The sequence below is a fragment of the Aythya marila genome, assembly GCF_965140915.1.
Source record: "Aythya marila genome assembly, chromosome: 20".
In the NCBI taxonomy this organism is placed as follows: domain Eukaryota; kingdom Metazoa; phylum Chordata; class Aves; order Anseriformes; family Anatidae; genus Aythya; species Aythya marila.
The window spans coordinates 6,933,824-6,950,599 of NC_139061.1; the positions used below are offsets into that span (position 1 = coordinate 6,933,824).

The 16,776-nt window shown below is 50.2% G+C and overlaps 1 protein-coding gene across 4 annotated transcripts in view; it reads right to left on the bottom strand.

Annotated features, from left to right (window-relative positions):
• FAM222B (family with sequence similarity 222 member B) overlaps nt 1-16,776 on the bottom strand; it is a gene marked incomplete at its 5' end in the record, with an annotated part of 34,671 nt that overhangs the window by 5,981 nt on the left and 11,914 nt on the right. Inside the window, one exon of one of the 4 annotated variants that reach the window (XM_082776665.1) lies at nt 3,173-3,300. The exons of 2 other annotated variants lie outside the window; for them this stretch is intronic. In XM_082776665.1, the coding sequence (XP_082632791.1) occupies nt 3,173-3,254 (82 nt within the window). Of the gene's footprint in view, nt 1-3,172; nt 3,301-14,267; nt 14,400-16,776 lie in introns of those variants that run through there. One more of the 4 variants, XR_014318894.1, reaches the window with a different exon arrangement.

Here is a 16,776-nt window from a genome sequence, read left to right on the forward strand (position 1 = left end):
TGTCTGTCCTTTTGAGAGCTGCTGTGTCCCTACCAGGGAGCAGAACCTCTGAATCGCGTTCACCAGAGGCCAAGGCCTCCGTGAGCTTCCCAACCTTTATTTTTAGCAGTGTCCCAAACTCATCCAGTTCTGTTTCTTCCCCCTGGGGCGACCCCTTGCAACACGAGTCAGGGAAGAGCCATCAACAAGGGACAAAGGAACGCATACCTCACGTACCTGCAATCCTGAATCTGGATGGATTCCTTCCTCTGAGGGTGAAAACAACCCCTCAGCCAGGCTTAAGCAACACACCAACGTCACGTTTGGTACCCTACAAAATGGTAAACCATCTTTTAAATCCCTTGGCTGGGATCTTCTGGAACCAACCATTCGAAACAGATCCCTTTTTGTAGACAGCTAACTTGATGCTCCTCTTACTGTGAACTACCTCAGTCCATCTCCTTAGGCCTGACCAAGATGCTGGGTCCCAGTGTGCTGTGTAAAATGTTGTGCTGTTCTCACGAGCCTGAATATCTGACCAAAATACCCTATAAATCGGTAAAAAACGATTAGGTCTTGTAGCTAAGGGAATGGAAAACCAGAATAGACCGAAAGAAAATGTTGCTATGAGGAAGAACACGTGTGATCTGTGGGCAAGCACCAGAGCTCTGCACCAGGCCACAAAGGTTCCGTGAAGAAAACAATGGGACGGTGAACGCGAGGCCGAACACTTTTTGTTGAAAAGCAATTATTTCCTGTTTACTACAGGGTAAAGCTGTGCATCCGAGCAATTACCCCATAAACTGATGGTGCTAACGCCGAGGCACGCGGCTCATCTGCTGGCATCCTTGCAGGCGTCGCACCACGCCGGAGCTATTTTTGTCAGATGAGATCCACTCCTCTGCCTCACCTCAGCGCTAATGCAGCATCTTTCAAGTGCACTTCACATTAAGCCTTTAAACCCCACGGCTTTTCGAATTGCCTATGGTTAAATTTTCATCACCGTTAAATAAAACACAACCGGGCCTTCAGGATTCCTGCCCTGTTGAGGGCGGCTGCAGCAGGACGAGCGAAAAGCAGCCGTGCTCGCCTTCTGCACAGGGGTCTCGGCTGCAGAAGACTTGAAAAAAGGAGCCTCAGCTCCCAGATCGGAGGTGATTTGGGCTGAGGATGCTGCCTTCGGCCTCAGCTGCCCGCACGGCCTGTCCTCTGATGCTGTCATAGGTTGGGATTCGAAGGAAAATAGGAAACCTGGAGTCCCTTAGTGGTTCGGTTTCAAAAGGAAGAAATATAAGTGATCAATCCTCAAAGCTCCTACTCCACGGACCATCTTTAAGAAAAATGCCTCTTATTTGAAAGTAGGAATAAAAAGGTAATCGAGCCAGTGTGGAATTTTAAGTGTGAATAAAAGTCTGATCCAGAAACCGACACTTAAACCGTTAATACAAACACATGCTCAGGCTGAATAAAGGTTATCAGGTGGAGTTCTGTGCCTTTTGCTGAAGCAACACCACCATTATTAAAGCCCTATCCCACCCCCCATCAAAAGTCACGAGTCACTGTTCATTAAAAACACTCATTAACTCAGCTTTCCCTTGGCCAGGGGCTAGAGCACTCGTGCATATACAGCGCGGAGAGAAACGCACCAATTAATCTTACACACATCTGCAGCAGGGGTGAGCGAGGTCTGTGTGAGCAGTTTCCTCCTCCATATAAATCAGAACAAACTGGAACAGCTGAGCACTACCACCGCCAGCCAGTGCCTGCCAGCTACTTTTGTCCTAAATTCTTTTAACTGCAGTGCCCCGAACACTTCACCAAGCAGCAGGCAGCGACGCTCTGGGCACGGGGATACGTCGTCCTCCGGAACAGCAGCGGGTACCATCAGGTTAAAACACTGCCTCGTAAGCTGTGTAATTAGCAAACACCTGAATTATGCACGGCTACGCTGGCGTGAACCTAAGTGATTTGCTTTCAGAGCTGAGCTTTCCAATCCGCCACAGACGCTTCTTGCAATGCCAGAGCCGAGGCACGGCCTCTCCACGGCAGCCTGCCTTTTGGGTAAGCTCGTTTTAGTCAGCAAAACTCAGACTGGGAATGGAAAGGGAGAAGGGGGAAGCCTGGCTTCGCACCACCTACTGAAGTCCTTTTGTGAGTAAGGATTTCTGCTGTAGACACAAGTGTGGTTACAGGCACCAAGCCTGTGGAGTCGGCATAAACGCTCCTCGAGAGGTGCTGGGGAGCACACGTGTACGTGAACAGTGTCACGCGCCACCGGCAGGACTGGTACTTTGAGAATGTCACCCTCAACTGCAAAATTAGCTTACCTATTTTCAGCAGCATCTTACCACGTTAACGATTTAGCTCTAACCGGAGTGTTAATTACTTGGTTTTAAAGAGTAACGAGTCCACGAGCAGAGCGAGGGCACCAAGATCTCCCGGTGCACGTTTCACGCACAGCTCACATCCCTGTGAGCCACGTACACGGCTCTGACGTAGAAACCTTCTGAAATTTCAGCTGAACAATCAGGGTACGACAATAAAGAGCAGAGACAGCGTCAGATTTTAAAAACCTCTAGCCAGTAACCCTGTATTCCCAAGTGTTAAGTCCTGAAAATACCACTTCGGCTATCGACAGGAACACTGGAGTTATCACAGTTCTCTGCAGACAGATTTTGAGAGGCACCAAAGAGACATCAGAAAGAAGACGGAAACTTTGAACTTTAGTAATTTGGGCTAGATCACGAATATTTGCAGTACATGCCCCAGGTGTGTACAACAAGAGAGCTGACCTCAAAGGGTTTGCATTAGCCCAGTCTAGCTTTTACGGGTGTCTACGAGTAATTAAACGAATCGAAATGAAAGAGAGTCGGGAAAAAGTTGTGTTAAGGAGCAAGTCAACCGGCACGCTTTTAGCACAACATGTTTCCAGCAGAGGCATGAATCTCACAGAAACCTTGCCTGCATTTTGGCTCGTGGTGGTTAAAATTACCCTTTGGAAAGCCTTGCTGCACGCACGTGAACCTCCACAGCGCTTTCTCGTAGCCATTGCTGAGGGATGCCTTGAAGGCACAACAAAACGAGGCCTCTGACATTAAATGGTTTTTCCACTGTACCCTAAATGTTTATTTCACAGCTGTACCAGAGCCAGATTTAACAGTTAACCACATCCTGCAGACAAAACGTCACTCACATTTCTGAAGTCCAGTGTTCATCTGCGTGTAAGAAAGAAGCTGAAAGGAGAGGTCACCTGGTCCTGGCAGACAGGCCAGCATGGCAGACAGGCACTAACACAACATGGGGCATTCACTCCTCTGCACACTGCAACAACAGAGAGACAATTCAAAGTTATAATACACGGAGGAACACGGAAAAGAAAGGCAGAGAGCCGTCCCTGGGAGAAGGCCTGACCAAGCACAGACGCAGGACCACTGGCCTGTACTGAATCTCGTGGCAGCAGTGGAAACACTTTGAGAAGTGGGTCAGCTACCTGCTTAAACCAAAATACCTGTCTTGCTCTCTGCTGGCTGACAAGCAGAGGGGGATCCTTAATTCTCTCTTGGATTTCAAAGACCATTGTTACGGATGGCAAAGAAACCTCTCCTTCATTTGACTGGCTCTCTCACATTGCATGAAGAGGCAGGGCACGTGCTGTCCTCTTGCTCTGCACGGGCTCAGAGTTTCTGGCCCCAAGCCCTCACAGCAAGGCACGAAGCACCAAAGCTGTTTGTATGCAAGCTCTGCACAGCTACACTCGAAGCCCATCATCAGTGTGCCAGTACAAGGTGGGTCCAGCAACAAAACCAACTCAGGATTCAAGTCTCCCAGCATCACCAGGGCTGGGGAGAGATTTTTTGGTTGGAACAAGGTGTTTAGAGGGCACCTGGCCCAAGCCCTTGCTGCAATCCTCCCTCCTACAGCAGGACACAGCACTGACAGCCAGCCACGAGCGCTTCACGAAGCTCAGGAAAATGATGCAGCTGAGCCAAGCTGGAGAAATCAGTCCGATTTTCCTCCTTGCCCAGATCTCCACAAGCATCAGCACTGCTCTACAAGCACTAGATCACACGCACTACCAGAAACGGAAGATGTGCAGCTGTAAAACCTTGCAAAACCAACTCCACACCTGGATTTTCTGCTCACCCTCTGCAACAGGTGGAGTGCTCAGAGTCCTTCCCGAGGTGCTGAGACACAAACACCCATCACAGCCACGTCTCAGAGGAACTTCAGCAACTGAGCCGTTGCTTGCCGTCCACAGATGAGATTTCTTCATGACTCTAAGTATGCAATATTCAGGGAAAACTTCACAGACATCCTGTGGGCAGCAATTTCTTGCCTCAAATTACACCCAGCAAGACCAAAAGAAAAAAATAAGACTCCAGCTCCTTTTAATCACGAGACAAAACCACCATACACTGCCTGAGCTTTACTTGCGTGAGCAACAGAAATGCTCGGAGTCAGCAAGAGAAAAAATTGTATTTTTCACATTTCATCGTCTTTGTAAGACTAAAAAACAAGAGCTATTTCTCAGTGGAAAGCAGGCAACAAAATTAAGAACCTTCACCACCAGATCACATCACATCCACCCAACTTTTGCTCTCGTAAGGTGTGATGCCAGTCCAGGATTACCTCTTAACTGCATGGCCAAGGGAGTTTGGTGTCTGAACCACCACTGATAGCGCGTGCAGCCCTGAAAGAGAGCAAAGCCTGCTGCAGAGTAGCACAGCACCCAGACTGAGCGAGCAGCAATTCCTCCAGCGAGACAGGGGCAGGGGCTGCTCACCATCAGCATCAGCATCCATGACAGCCCCAGCACCAAGACATGGATTTCAGTATTTTAGAGCATGCTGTAAAGGCAAGTTGCTCCTGCAGAGAGATAATCACTTCGGGCAATGCCAAAGGTTCACACAAGACTGGGGTGGCAATAATAATTTTAAAGGAAATATCTGACTTAAAAAAAAATCATTTTAAGTGGAAGCATAAAATCATTCTCTTAGCCTGATTTGCAATAAGCAAATTGATGCCATCTAGGTCACTGCTGAGCATTAAAAAAAGGAATTCAGACTTAGGCAGAAGTGCTGACCATGACTCCATTACTGAATTCCATATTATAATTAAAATCCTGCTCCATTTTTTGTTCTCCATGAAATTAACATTTCTACAAAACGGGTATCTCGGTACTTGACAACAAACGCATTTGAAACATCTTTACAAATGCATTCATTATTTTTTTTTTGGTTAGAAATTAATTGACGTTTATTCCTTATGAGATTTCTCCTGCTGACCCTCAACAGGAGCTGGTGCAGACAGGTTGAGCAGACCACGGGGCTGCCACGAACTGAGAGCTGCTGCGTGTTTGGGTTAAGGTGAGCATCCCTGGCTGCCTCACACCCTCATTACACCTCAGGGTCCTGACACGGGGGCTGCAGGGCCCATCGCCCCCTCTTGTGCTCGGCTTTATTGCCTCTAATTAGTCCAGAGCTGGAGAGAAACTGAACTTGGCACGGCAACAAATCCTACCAGCAGCCTTGGCTCCGAAGCTGCAACTTGTGTGGGCACCAGCACCTGCGAAGCTCCCCACGCTGCCTCGGTCCTGGGAGCACACGAACTGTGTTACTGGGGGAACTGGGAAGGGTCAAAGCACTTTGCACCATGCCAGGATCAGCAGAACCGTCCTCTAAACTGGTCAAACTGGGCAGCAGGCTGCCCGCTAGGCTCTGGCAGCTGTAAAACCCTTACCTTCAAAGTTTTTCAATCGCATTGTAAAGCGCTTCTGTGCATCACCAAGCACAGCTGAACGAGCTCTGTCTTGAGAATGTATGTAAAAAGATAACGTACGGTGCTAGAGAAAAACAATCATTAGATTAAATAAACAAATACCTCTCTTTGAAGTGATTTTAATCTAATCTGGCTGCAGGATATAATCCTACCAGCACGCGGACTGCAGTACACTCTAGGAAATAGTTAGCAGGTTTAGACACATGAATAGATTTTTTTTTCTCCTAAGATGCATTAATAATTAAAACGTTTTAAGCTTAACAAGGATTTACAGTGCTTGGGGTTTCGGAGTAACTATAACGTTGCCACAACGACTGTTCCAGCCAGCCTTACCTTGTTTTTTTTGGTCTAGGCAGCGCAGCGCATCCTGCGGAGGGCAAGCCAGGGTTCAGGGCACGACAGGGAAACTCACCTCTACCCACTGCCAGGGACACCACCCTGGATAATTTCAGCAAAACTTACCAAATATCGCCTTTCTGGACTGAATACATCGCGAAAAAATACATGCATGATTTTCTGGCTGATATCCCAAGCGTACCACTGCCTCTGCCAGGCCCCGCGCCAGGGGGAACTTTGACACGGAGGAGTAAAAGCGAGGTGTAAAGTGACTCGGCACCGGTAGGAAATCTCTCATCCTCCAACACAGCTTTATCATTACATAAACAGACCCCACACACCGAGTTATTGCCAGGATTTTAAATACGAGTGCCTGAAGCTCTCGAGAGGCCTTCCAGGGTAAGCACACAAAGGAAACGCTCGCCGTAAACCACCCCCGGGCAGTGAAATATGGGAAGCCGAGCTGCTTTAGACGAAAGCAAGCTGCTGAAGTCTAAAGTTAGGATCATGAAAGTAAACACGCATGTTTGAAATTCCAAACTGCGGGCTCGGGGCGGGAGGGAGCAGGAGCATCTACCCGCACAAAAGAAAAGCTCGCAACTATTCCAAGTTTCCAGCACCCCGGGGTCCCGTAAGCTGGGAGTTAAGCACTCGGGGCTGACCGACACGCTTCGCTTCTCCTCCTCATTCACGAGGTGGCCACGTGAGATTCCCGAACTGGAGGCAGGATTTATGGAGGACCCCCAACACGGGCTGCACGGTCCAAGTTCACCATATATATATGTGTGTATATATATATATATATATAAATGATGCAAACAAGACCAAAAACGAAGGTGGGTTGTGAAGTTTCTTGGGTCCAAACGTTTGCAGGAGCTTTCCAGGGAATATAATTGAATCTGGGCCCATCCTCCTGCTCCAAGGGAACCTCGGCGTCTCATTTACCCCCAGCAGGCTGCTCGGGACCGAATGAGACTCAGTCCTTTTCCTTCTCCTGAACATAAAGGGGGTAAAAAATTTGTTCCCATCAGCTGCACACGCCGAATCCCCTGCCAACCTCGGTGCTCAGGATGTTTTTTTCCCAGCCTGTTGGGTTTTACTCAGCACCCCGGTGGTCCTGCAGCTCCCTGCCTGTCTCCAGCCCTGCACAGCCCTCTCTGCCCGGCCACTCACTGCACCCTCTGCTTGCTCGGGGCTGCTGAAAAGCCGGAGGGAGATCTTACCTTTTCCTGGAGAGAAATTACCAAAGGAGCACCGTGCTGGCGGCCAGCTGGTAGCTCATCCCCTTAATGATTTTTTTTTTTCTAAACGGAAAAGTGCAAAAATAAGGTGCGGAGAGGCGGTCTTTTGAAACGGCGATAAATCACGATAGCACCAGGGGTGTTTGGGGGTAAATAAAGAGGAGCACTGAACAATAGCAAGGCGCCTTTCCTAACGAGCACAGTGCTCCGTCAGCGTCTGCCTGGACGGGACCTCTTGGCTTCCTGCACCCGGCTGGACCTTTTGCAGAGCCCTGCAACAGTTCCCATCAAAATCAATCCCTGCTCCTCGCGGTTTAATTACCTATGATTTCGCTTGTAAACTGCTTCACCTTTCAGGCTGACCTCCATTTACGACGTTACTCAGGCAACAAAATTAAAGAGTTTGGAGTGGAGAGCAGGGAGAATTGAAATGTGCGGGGCATGCTTTGGGGAAAGGGCAGGCACCTGCTGCAGCACAGCTCCCTCCCCGAGCCAGGATGGCAACGCTAGGTGAGTGGAGGAAAAAAGCAGAAGCTTTTGGGTAAGAGCACTTAAATGGGACGCTGCTCGTATCACGCTCCTCGTGCCACGCGTGACATCGGTTCCATCAAATCCCCTCCTCGGCTGAAGCGGCAGCGAGCTCAAGGTTATGCTCTCGGAGTTTAAAAAGCTGTTTTTAGGTCGGTCCCAAGAGATTATTTTAAAACACGGCACAAGGCAGCTGCTGGAGAGGAGAAGAGTCGGCTTTAATTGTACGATGGGTTTTTTACATAGCTTCTGACCTTTCGTCTAATTGAGGCCTGAAGAAGGGAAAAAAAAAAAAAAGAGGAAAAGCTACACGTCACTTCGGTTATTAAAATCCATCAGGCTCAGACTTTAGCCCTGGGATAACCGCAGCCAAAAAATTGACTCGCAAGTAATTATCACTGCTATCTGCAATAAAAGTTAATTGGACATAATTGAACTAAAGCCCTAATCTGAATGAAGCTGTTGCTGGCAAGAAGCCTGCTCCTGCCTGCACTTTGCAAATGAAACTGCTAAGCAGGGAAATGGACAAACACGGGGCTGCTCCCACAGCCTGCAAACAGCTCGTTAGCTGCGCCAGGAGAAAGCCATTAGCGGGGCCCATCCTCACCAGAAGAACCTTCTGACGATACCCAAGTGGGACAGAGGGAGAGAGTTTCCAAAGCAAGTTTTCAGTTTTACAGAGCTCATGGTGCTATTGAGCAAACCCTCGTATTTGTCAAAAAATGCTCAGTTTGGTGAATCTCCCGTCGCTGTAAAATTATGCACTTTTGGAGCGTGGGGAGATGCTAACTCCAAAGGTTTCCAGTGTTGATAATTCGCCGCCTTCGTGCAGTCTGAGGGGCTTTCCTGAGCTAGGACGAGCTGCTCTCATCTCCTCCGGGCAGCAGACTGAGCTGCACAGTGCAGGTGGCTGGGGGCAGGGGATGTGGAACCAAATTCTCACCGATTCGCCCAGCCTGGTTTGCATTTTTGTGAACTACCAGACCAGAAAAGGGCAGCCGTCTCCCGTGCTACTTTAGAACTTCCTCCCACTTTTAATTATTAACACCCTGCCCTTCACCAAAGCGTATCGAAGCACTTTACGAACATCACCGAGCCCGCACAACCGCTCCGAGACGGGCAAAAATTGCACAGGGCTCATTTTACAGAGGCTTAAGGGGTTTTTGGACCAGCTTTATATTACAGGACGGGTCTCATGATTATGGAGCTCGCCTACGATAGGAGAGGTTGAGGGCTGTAGCTGGCTCACCACGGATCCCTGACGTGGTTTTGGATGAAGCATTTCATCACCCCATGCCACGGTTGCTCCTTCTGAAAAGGATGGTAGCGGGTGACACTTTGCTACCACGGGAGAATATCCAGGAAGACAAATTAAACTGCAGAGCATCCAATGCCCCCTCGACGGATCACTTACAAGGTCAAAATCCGGGAAGGAAGGGACTGGAATCGGACCACACTTCGTACGCCTCAACTCCATTTACTCACCGCTGCTCCTCTTCATTTTCATGTGTCAGGACAGAGGAGAATTTTAGCTCAAGAAAGCTGCAACAGAGAACTAGTGATATAAATTCCCTTTCATGACCTAAATCAGTGGCTTATTTTACTTTACTCAAAGCCTATCACCTCTTTTTAAGCCTATTTTTAGATTTAACTCCACATTTTGCAATGTGGCAGGAGCTGATAGACAACACAGCCCTAAGTAGGTCTCGCCAGGTGTTGCAGGTCTCTTCTCAGGCTAAGGGAAGATGTAAAAAAGACAAGTCAGAACGTTTGCAGGGCCTGGCCACAGCTTCAAAGGAGGATTTCTGGCTGTGCTTGAAACACATATGCCAGTGGTCAGCTATGAGACAGATGAGATACTGCCCTCACCATGGGAACTCGAGCAAGAAATAGGAAAATCAGCCCATATTCAAAGGGAATTTGAATAACTTTGGATCTGCCTCCTCTGAATTTTCGCTAGACTAAAGCACTCTGACCTTTAATTAATTTTCCTTCTCCTTTTAAATGGTAACTTCCAGCTCCGAGGCTTTTAACGCGGTGTTGGCGGGGGTGCAGGAGCAGGCTGGGCTGTACCCCAGCGATGTCGAGCAGTGCACAAACCTGCACGGTCATTTCGGAGAGAGCACAGGGTGCTACGACGGCTGAACTGCCACAATGAACATCAGGGGCCGGGTAAATACAGCCCTGCCATCGATGTCAGGGCTTGCCCAGGATCTTAGGCTTTGATTCTTATTTTCAGAAGACAAAAAGCTCCCTGCCAGTCGCTGTAAAGGCTTTGATTCTTATTTCCAGAAGACCAAAAGCTTAACTTTCACTGAAAATACCACGTTTTTCAACGAGGTACTAAGGGAAGCGAAGCAACATTCCTTCCTCAAAAGCATCCATTACCTTTGGGGCAAACTAAAGCCACGTTCCTCCGACTGCTTGAGCACCATCTCTGCTGTAACAGGGAGCACAGACCCAGGAATCCTACACGCCGGTATTTCGGGGTATTTCGGGGTATTTAGGTTAGCCCCGATGACGTGCCCACGAAGCACGCCCCGAACAGCCAGCCTCCAGGATGCTGCTCGCACACAGCCCAGCGGAGGCAGGTTTCACCAACAGCCACTCTCCCTTCTCATGCACGACTTCCTTCTGCCTTCAAGCGATAAGAAACCCAGCTGCAGGCTGACCCTCTTCCCAGGGCAGAGGGCACGCTGTTAACAACCACCAGCAGCACGCCGGTGTGTGCCCCGTGCCTGTTCCCTGCCCCTTCCCACGCCTTAAGGTGGCCGGGAGCAGCAGGAGGTGTAATTCTGGGGTTTGTTTTACCACGAAGGACGTCCAGAGAGCCTCCCTCGCGATTTCTCCTGCACCAGTGCTGGGCCACAGGCCTGGCTGAAAAGGAAGCTTTGCTTAAGCACAGCCACAGAAGGGGAAAGGAAATGTGAAATACTTCTCTCTCCAGTGGCTGCCTTGCACAGATCACTGTTATCTTTAGCTCCTCTCATTCCAAATAACCCTGTAACAGCCCAGAATTAAAGCCTTAATGGGGACTTACACAAATGCTTATGGCTGCACAGGACAGAACAACATTTTGTCCTTTAAAAATACCATCAGAAGTTAGAGATTCTGACAGTTCCCCGAGCAGGAAGGTAGCTCTCCTCCTCTGTTTCGTACAAGCTGATTATTTAATATTTTTTCAGAGCTAACTTTGAACAAGTTTCACCTACATGCAACACACAAAGAGCAAGCCAGATGCGCTAGATATTGAAAACTCCGCTTCGAGTCCCGCTTTAAAAATAGACTCGCTTGAAAAACGAGAAAATATTTGCAAATAAGATGAGGCAGAATGAGCTGCACTTCGTGCAAAACCCAAAACGGAACTGGTGCTAAGAACAAAAGCAGTGACTCACTCGCTGAGCAGGTGCCGGGGTGCGGGGTGGACACGGTGGCCGGTGGCACGCGGGCTCTGGGTCCTGCTGGCCATGCACGTGTGCCTTCCTGCCCTGTGCACTCACACTGCGAGCTGCTGGGCTCAGGGCTGAGCTGTTTGGCCACCGAGCTCGAGTCCCACCTATGGGGCAATGGCAGCAGCCCGCTGACAAAGCAGAGGCGTGCACAGACCATTTTTGAGATAGAGGAGTGGAGATGGGCATCTAAGCCGTCACCGTGCTGGGGCTTCCTGCCGGACCCCGGCCGAATCAGCTCGGAGATAGATCCACGACCGTTTGCAGGCTCCAGATAAGAGCTTCTTTAGCTGGAGATGTCGTGCAGCCCTGCTGTCGAGATGACAAGCCTTCCAAGAACTCGAACAGAAGCCGCCACAGCAGCACACGACACTCAGCAGCGGCCAACACAAGCCGCCAGAGGAACACGGAGGGGATGGACAGATGCTGCTGTGTTTTCCTACCGACTTCCAGACAAGGTGCCACCGCCCCGACGGCTCACAGACACAGACCTACCGTCCTCACCAACCTGCCACGAAACTCGAAGGCCGTCTCCTAACTCTACAGAAAAAAGGAGAAGAAATGCACTCTTTGGGAGGTACCATACAGAGCTCGTGCTCTGCCCGGTGCCTTTCCAAGAAGGATGAAAAGTGGCCAGCGGCACCGCTGGCAGTTCAAAACAGCCCCGGGGAAAGCAACACGAGCACGCAAAGGCATTTTCAAAGGCACAAGAACCAGAGATTTTTGTCTGCTGGCCCCACAGAACAGCTCCGAGCGATCTCACCTACTTCTCTGAGCAGCCACGAATGCATCACCGTCAAGAAGAGCTTACACTCGAAGGGATTCCTTTTCCCACAGCAAGGTTTACTGACTCCAGGTGAGCAGGAGCCTTTGGTTTGCTTGCGTGTCCTTCCCCCTTTGCACTTACCTTTTTATATACGAAAAAAGAAAGAAATGGTGATAAATAAAGCGCGTGGACAGGCCACAGCTGCAGCTGTAACATCCCTTGGATGTAAGCACAACCTGGCTGCAGGGGGGAGAGCCTGGCCGAGCGCCTACCCCAGAAAGTCACCGAGGCAATCCCCCAACGGTTGCTTCATTTCCAGGCAATTTCTCTGCCCTACCATGGAGTAACCAAGCTAGCTGCGGTCAATGAATTCTAAAAGGTAAATTTTTCTACCTTCAATTAACTGCATTAGTAGTGTTTATAACCGTGCGATTGATAAACGCTCTGCAGAAGCTGTAATTAATGTATTTTTTTGTCTTGGAACACATAGCGAACCCCTTGGCACTCAGACACTTAATGAAAAGCAATTTATCAACCTGCTTTGAATAGCTCAATCCGACTCCTTAATGCAAGGAGCAGCACGCTTTGCTCAAGGCGCTCCAGCTCTGTGAAAGCAACGCGTGCTGCAGAATCACAAATGCCACCAGACACGGTTTGGATTTCGACAGGGATGACACCAACCAGGATGCTCATCGTGCTGAGGATGGGGTGTTTCAGTAGGATCTGGGGCTTAGCTGGGATCCTAGCCCCGGGTGCAGATGTGGTTTTCCAGGAATGAGGTTTAAAGGGTGCTTTTAGGACGCTGGATGAAGCTCTGGATTCTCCTCCTGTGCTTCACAGCCACGCAGCGCTGACCCGCACGGGGACGCAGACAAAAATAAAGTGCTTACGGAGCATCTGAATGCTAATTTCTCAAATTCGGTGTTGCTTCGTATGCTTGACACATGCAAAAAATAAAACAACTCCACCGCCAACAAAAAAAAAAAACAGCGTTTAGAGGGAAAGGCTTGACATCCCAGAGTTTTATGTCGGTATTAGCTGCTGGGGGGATTAGCCAGCCTTCAAAGCCTAAACTCTAAACTCGCATTTCTGGAAGCACAGGCTCCAAATATTCAATACAGAAATGGGTCTGTCCTCCATATGGCAGCCTGCATGGAAGGATTACATATTTCCATCGCACACGTGAGCCCGCTCCCCGTTCCTGCAGCGTCTTGCCCTCTTCCATTTGTCTTTTGATTCAGATAAAAGCCAGCGCAGATCCTAACTGCTGATACGGAGAAAGGCACAAGACACAGTGTGACTTTGGATGAAGGAAGGAAAAAAAAAAAAAAGGACTCGGGTCCAGACTGCTAGAGCATGTCAAGAGATTGGCTTTGAAACTACAGAACCAGAAATGAAAGCGCGGCTTTTTTATTTGATTTGATCAAAGCAACTGGGGACTGGGAGGGGGGGGGGAGAAAGAAATCACATCCTACAGATGCAGGCTAAATTTTAACTACTTCACACATAATGCGGGACCAGCTGATCCCACAGAGGCATAAATAAAGAGAGAAAACAAAGAGGTAAAGTCACTCTGGCTCTGAATGCGCTCTTTCCACAGATCGCTGCTTCAGGGTCTGCCAAAGAGCAACAGGAACCCATTTCAAAGCAAGAAAGGCACAGGAAGCATGTACCCAGCACTCTCGCCAGGGGCACACATTTGAAGTCTCCAGCGAAGAGCAGAGGAGCGAGCTCCTGACGACACAGAGAAAACGCTCACAATGCAACGGCTATTGGGGTAAATAACCTGCTCCTCCCTCCGGGACTCTGCTCCCCAGATCCGACTGCGAGGTAGCAGCAGCGTGAGACAATCCTCCAGAGGCAGGCTTTGTGCTGCCCGCTGAGAATTACCAGCAGGTAATTCTTTCTCCTCGCCCAGAGCATCCTCTCTGATCCACGCTGGGCACAGGAGGAGGAGGTTTTGCGGAGTACAAACCAGAGCACGGGTTCTTGCGGGCCCCAAACGGCAGCAGGGGAGAACCAGACGGCCGCAGCTGCCCCCCTCCCTGAGAGGAAGGGTTATAAATACCTGCCGGGTGGGCTGCGTGCTTGTGGAAATGACTGGCTGCAGAAGGTGAGCCGTTTCCTCCGGGTTAGCACGGCCAAGCTCTTTGCCTTTCGCTAAAAACGAAGCAGAAGTCATTTTAACACGTGAGGCAGACAAACAGTCGCGCCCAGGGGATCAAACAGCTCTCCAGATGTTTATTTTAAATGAAATTCAGAAGCCGGCACGAACCAGATTTTAAACGCTGAATAATCCGCACCGTAATTTGCATGAGAAACCTAGGAAAAAAAAAGGGAAAAAGGTTGCGTCCTACCGCTCCGAAACTCTCCAGGAACATGCAGGGGTCAGAAAGGACGTCCTGAGGAGGAGGGCAGGAAGCAGGGAGCACAGAACTGAGCAGCAGATCTGTTCCCAGGCTCTTCAGCTGAAACCTCCAAGCACGAACAGCCCCGTGCTGAAACCTGACGGCTGTTGAGTGCATTTCTGCCTCCTGCGCTGTGTGCTCCGACGGATGCTCCACGCACACATCCTGGGGCATCTCATGTGAGAAGCCTTTTGACCTTCCTCACCAAGATTATTCATAATCACGGGCTGAAAAGCGTCTAGAAATCTCAGCCCTACATCTTGAAGCTCCTTCCCACCTTGCTCCTGGAGTGAATGCCTCCTGATTGTGCGAAAGCAAGAATATTCAGCCCTCAATCTCGTAGCTTGGGTGTTATGCTGACAATGTCTCCGGAGAGCGGAAGAGAAGCGAGGACAGATTTCCAATAGCTCAGATGCTGCTCTGGAAGAAAAGCTGCTACACAGCAAGAGAGATAAATAGAGAGGGAAAGGAACACGCCGGGGAACTTCTCCCAAGGTCACATCAGGATGCCGAACGCCACCCATCTGCAGGGGGAGATTTAGACGCCGGGTTTAACTACCTCCATCCATTTGCTTGTTGGCAGCCACTGTCCTCATTAAACCAAACTGGTTCTGAGCATGAAAGGAGGGCGCAGGGAAGACGGTGCTAGCTAATAAATACAACAGGAAAGGCAACAGAGGCGGGCCTGGATGGAAAACGCAGCCATGCAACAGGCAGAGACTGTGCAGAGCCAGTGTGAGGCTCAGCACCATGGCACATCCCCAGCGGAGCCTCCAAGCCAGGCTCGTGGCTCCCGACCTGCAGCAAAAATGAAATTCTGCAACGTGCAGGCACGAACAGCACCGGGATGCCGGCAGGAACCGGAGCTTTTATGACTCTGCTGCCACGCAGGGTCACCCGCCCGTCCCAGCTCCTCACTGCTTCGAAACGCAGGCTGTCGACACGTGGCAGATCACCCAGGACAGAGCGTGGCGTGAAGGAAAAGCCCTGCCCCAAATATTAGATCAGTTCCTGCTGCGTGCCCTCGTCACAAGAGTGCTTCTCGCCCGTCTCAGCGCTCCGACAGACTCGCTGGGCAGAATTTCAAGCTCTGACAAAGTGATCTTATCACTCCTGCGCCGCGCTCGCTACACAAGCCCCTGATTCAGCAGCATGTAGAAAAAAAAGAAAAAAAATCTTCATTTGCATGAGAAGCACTCGCTGATCACAAAGTCTTCTGTTCAGCACTCCCCTTCCCATCGGCAGCAAGATGTGAGAGCTCTGCTCTCATTCTGCTGGCGGCCGAGGTGGAATATTCTGCCTGTGCTCCCCACGTTTGAAGGCGATCTTTCCCCAAGATTTTCGCCGTGTTTCGGAGTACCACAAAAGCTGCACACATCCAGTGCCAAGGCCCTCGTGTGCGATGCTTTCACTGGCACTTTTAATAACCCTGCCGCACAAAGGAGGTTTCATATCAATGCGCAGCCACCGCAAACACCTCCAAAATGTCTCAACAAGTCCGGTCTTTTCCAGTCTCCGTTTACAGCGCTCGGTGCCACGGCTTGCAGAGCTTAAAGAGGACGGACTGCCATCGAGAGGGAGGTGCAGTCATGCGGAGAACAACACTCTGATTGCAGTGAGATTAATCTCTGTCGTGGGAAACCCAATAAAACACGTATTTTGTTATCTTTCTTGACAAAGGGGCTGTTAAAGCTTAACTGCGTTAGCAAAGTTTTGCCTTTGGACTAAGCCATGAGCCTGCAGCATGGAGGTAATGCACACCGGCAGAGGCAATTAGTCGGTTCTCTCCTGATTCGGAGGGAGAAAGTCCACGGTTTCAGCAGCTGAAGACTTTATGCAACAGTCCCGTGCCCTTTCCCGATCACCGGTGGGTCACTGAGGCTGGTCCCAGCCTCCAGGCAGCTCCAGAGAGCTCCTACCAGCTCTCACCTCCAGCTATCCGCCAGAGTTTGTCGCATCCCACACACGCGCCCCGAAATCACACAGGACCCTGAGCTAACTCACCAGAAATACCTCCCATCCACGCAGCGACGCGGTCCCTGTTTGGAAACATCTCCTTTCATCTCAATCCAGCGCCGAGGAGTCAGGATCCGATCCCGAAGAGGTGCCGGGGCTGCTGCTGCTGCCTCCCGTGCGTCGCCGAGCATCTCGGCCGGCGCGTGGCCGCGAGGCGACGGCCCTACGACGGCTGCTGCTCAGCAACTCGTGGAGGCTGCATTTTGGAGCACGCTGCTCTAAGCTGCTTTGCTGGCAATTTCTGGCCCGCGCGGCGTGCGAGAGCACAGCCCCGG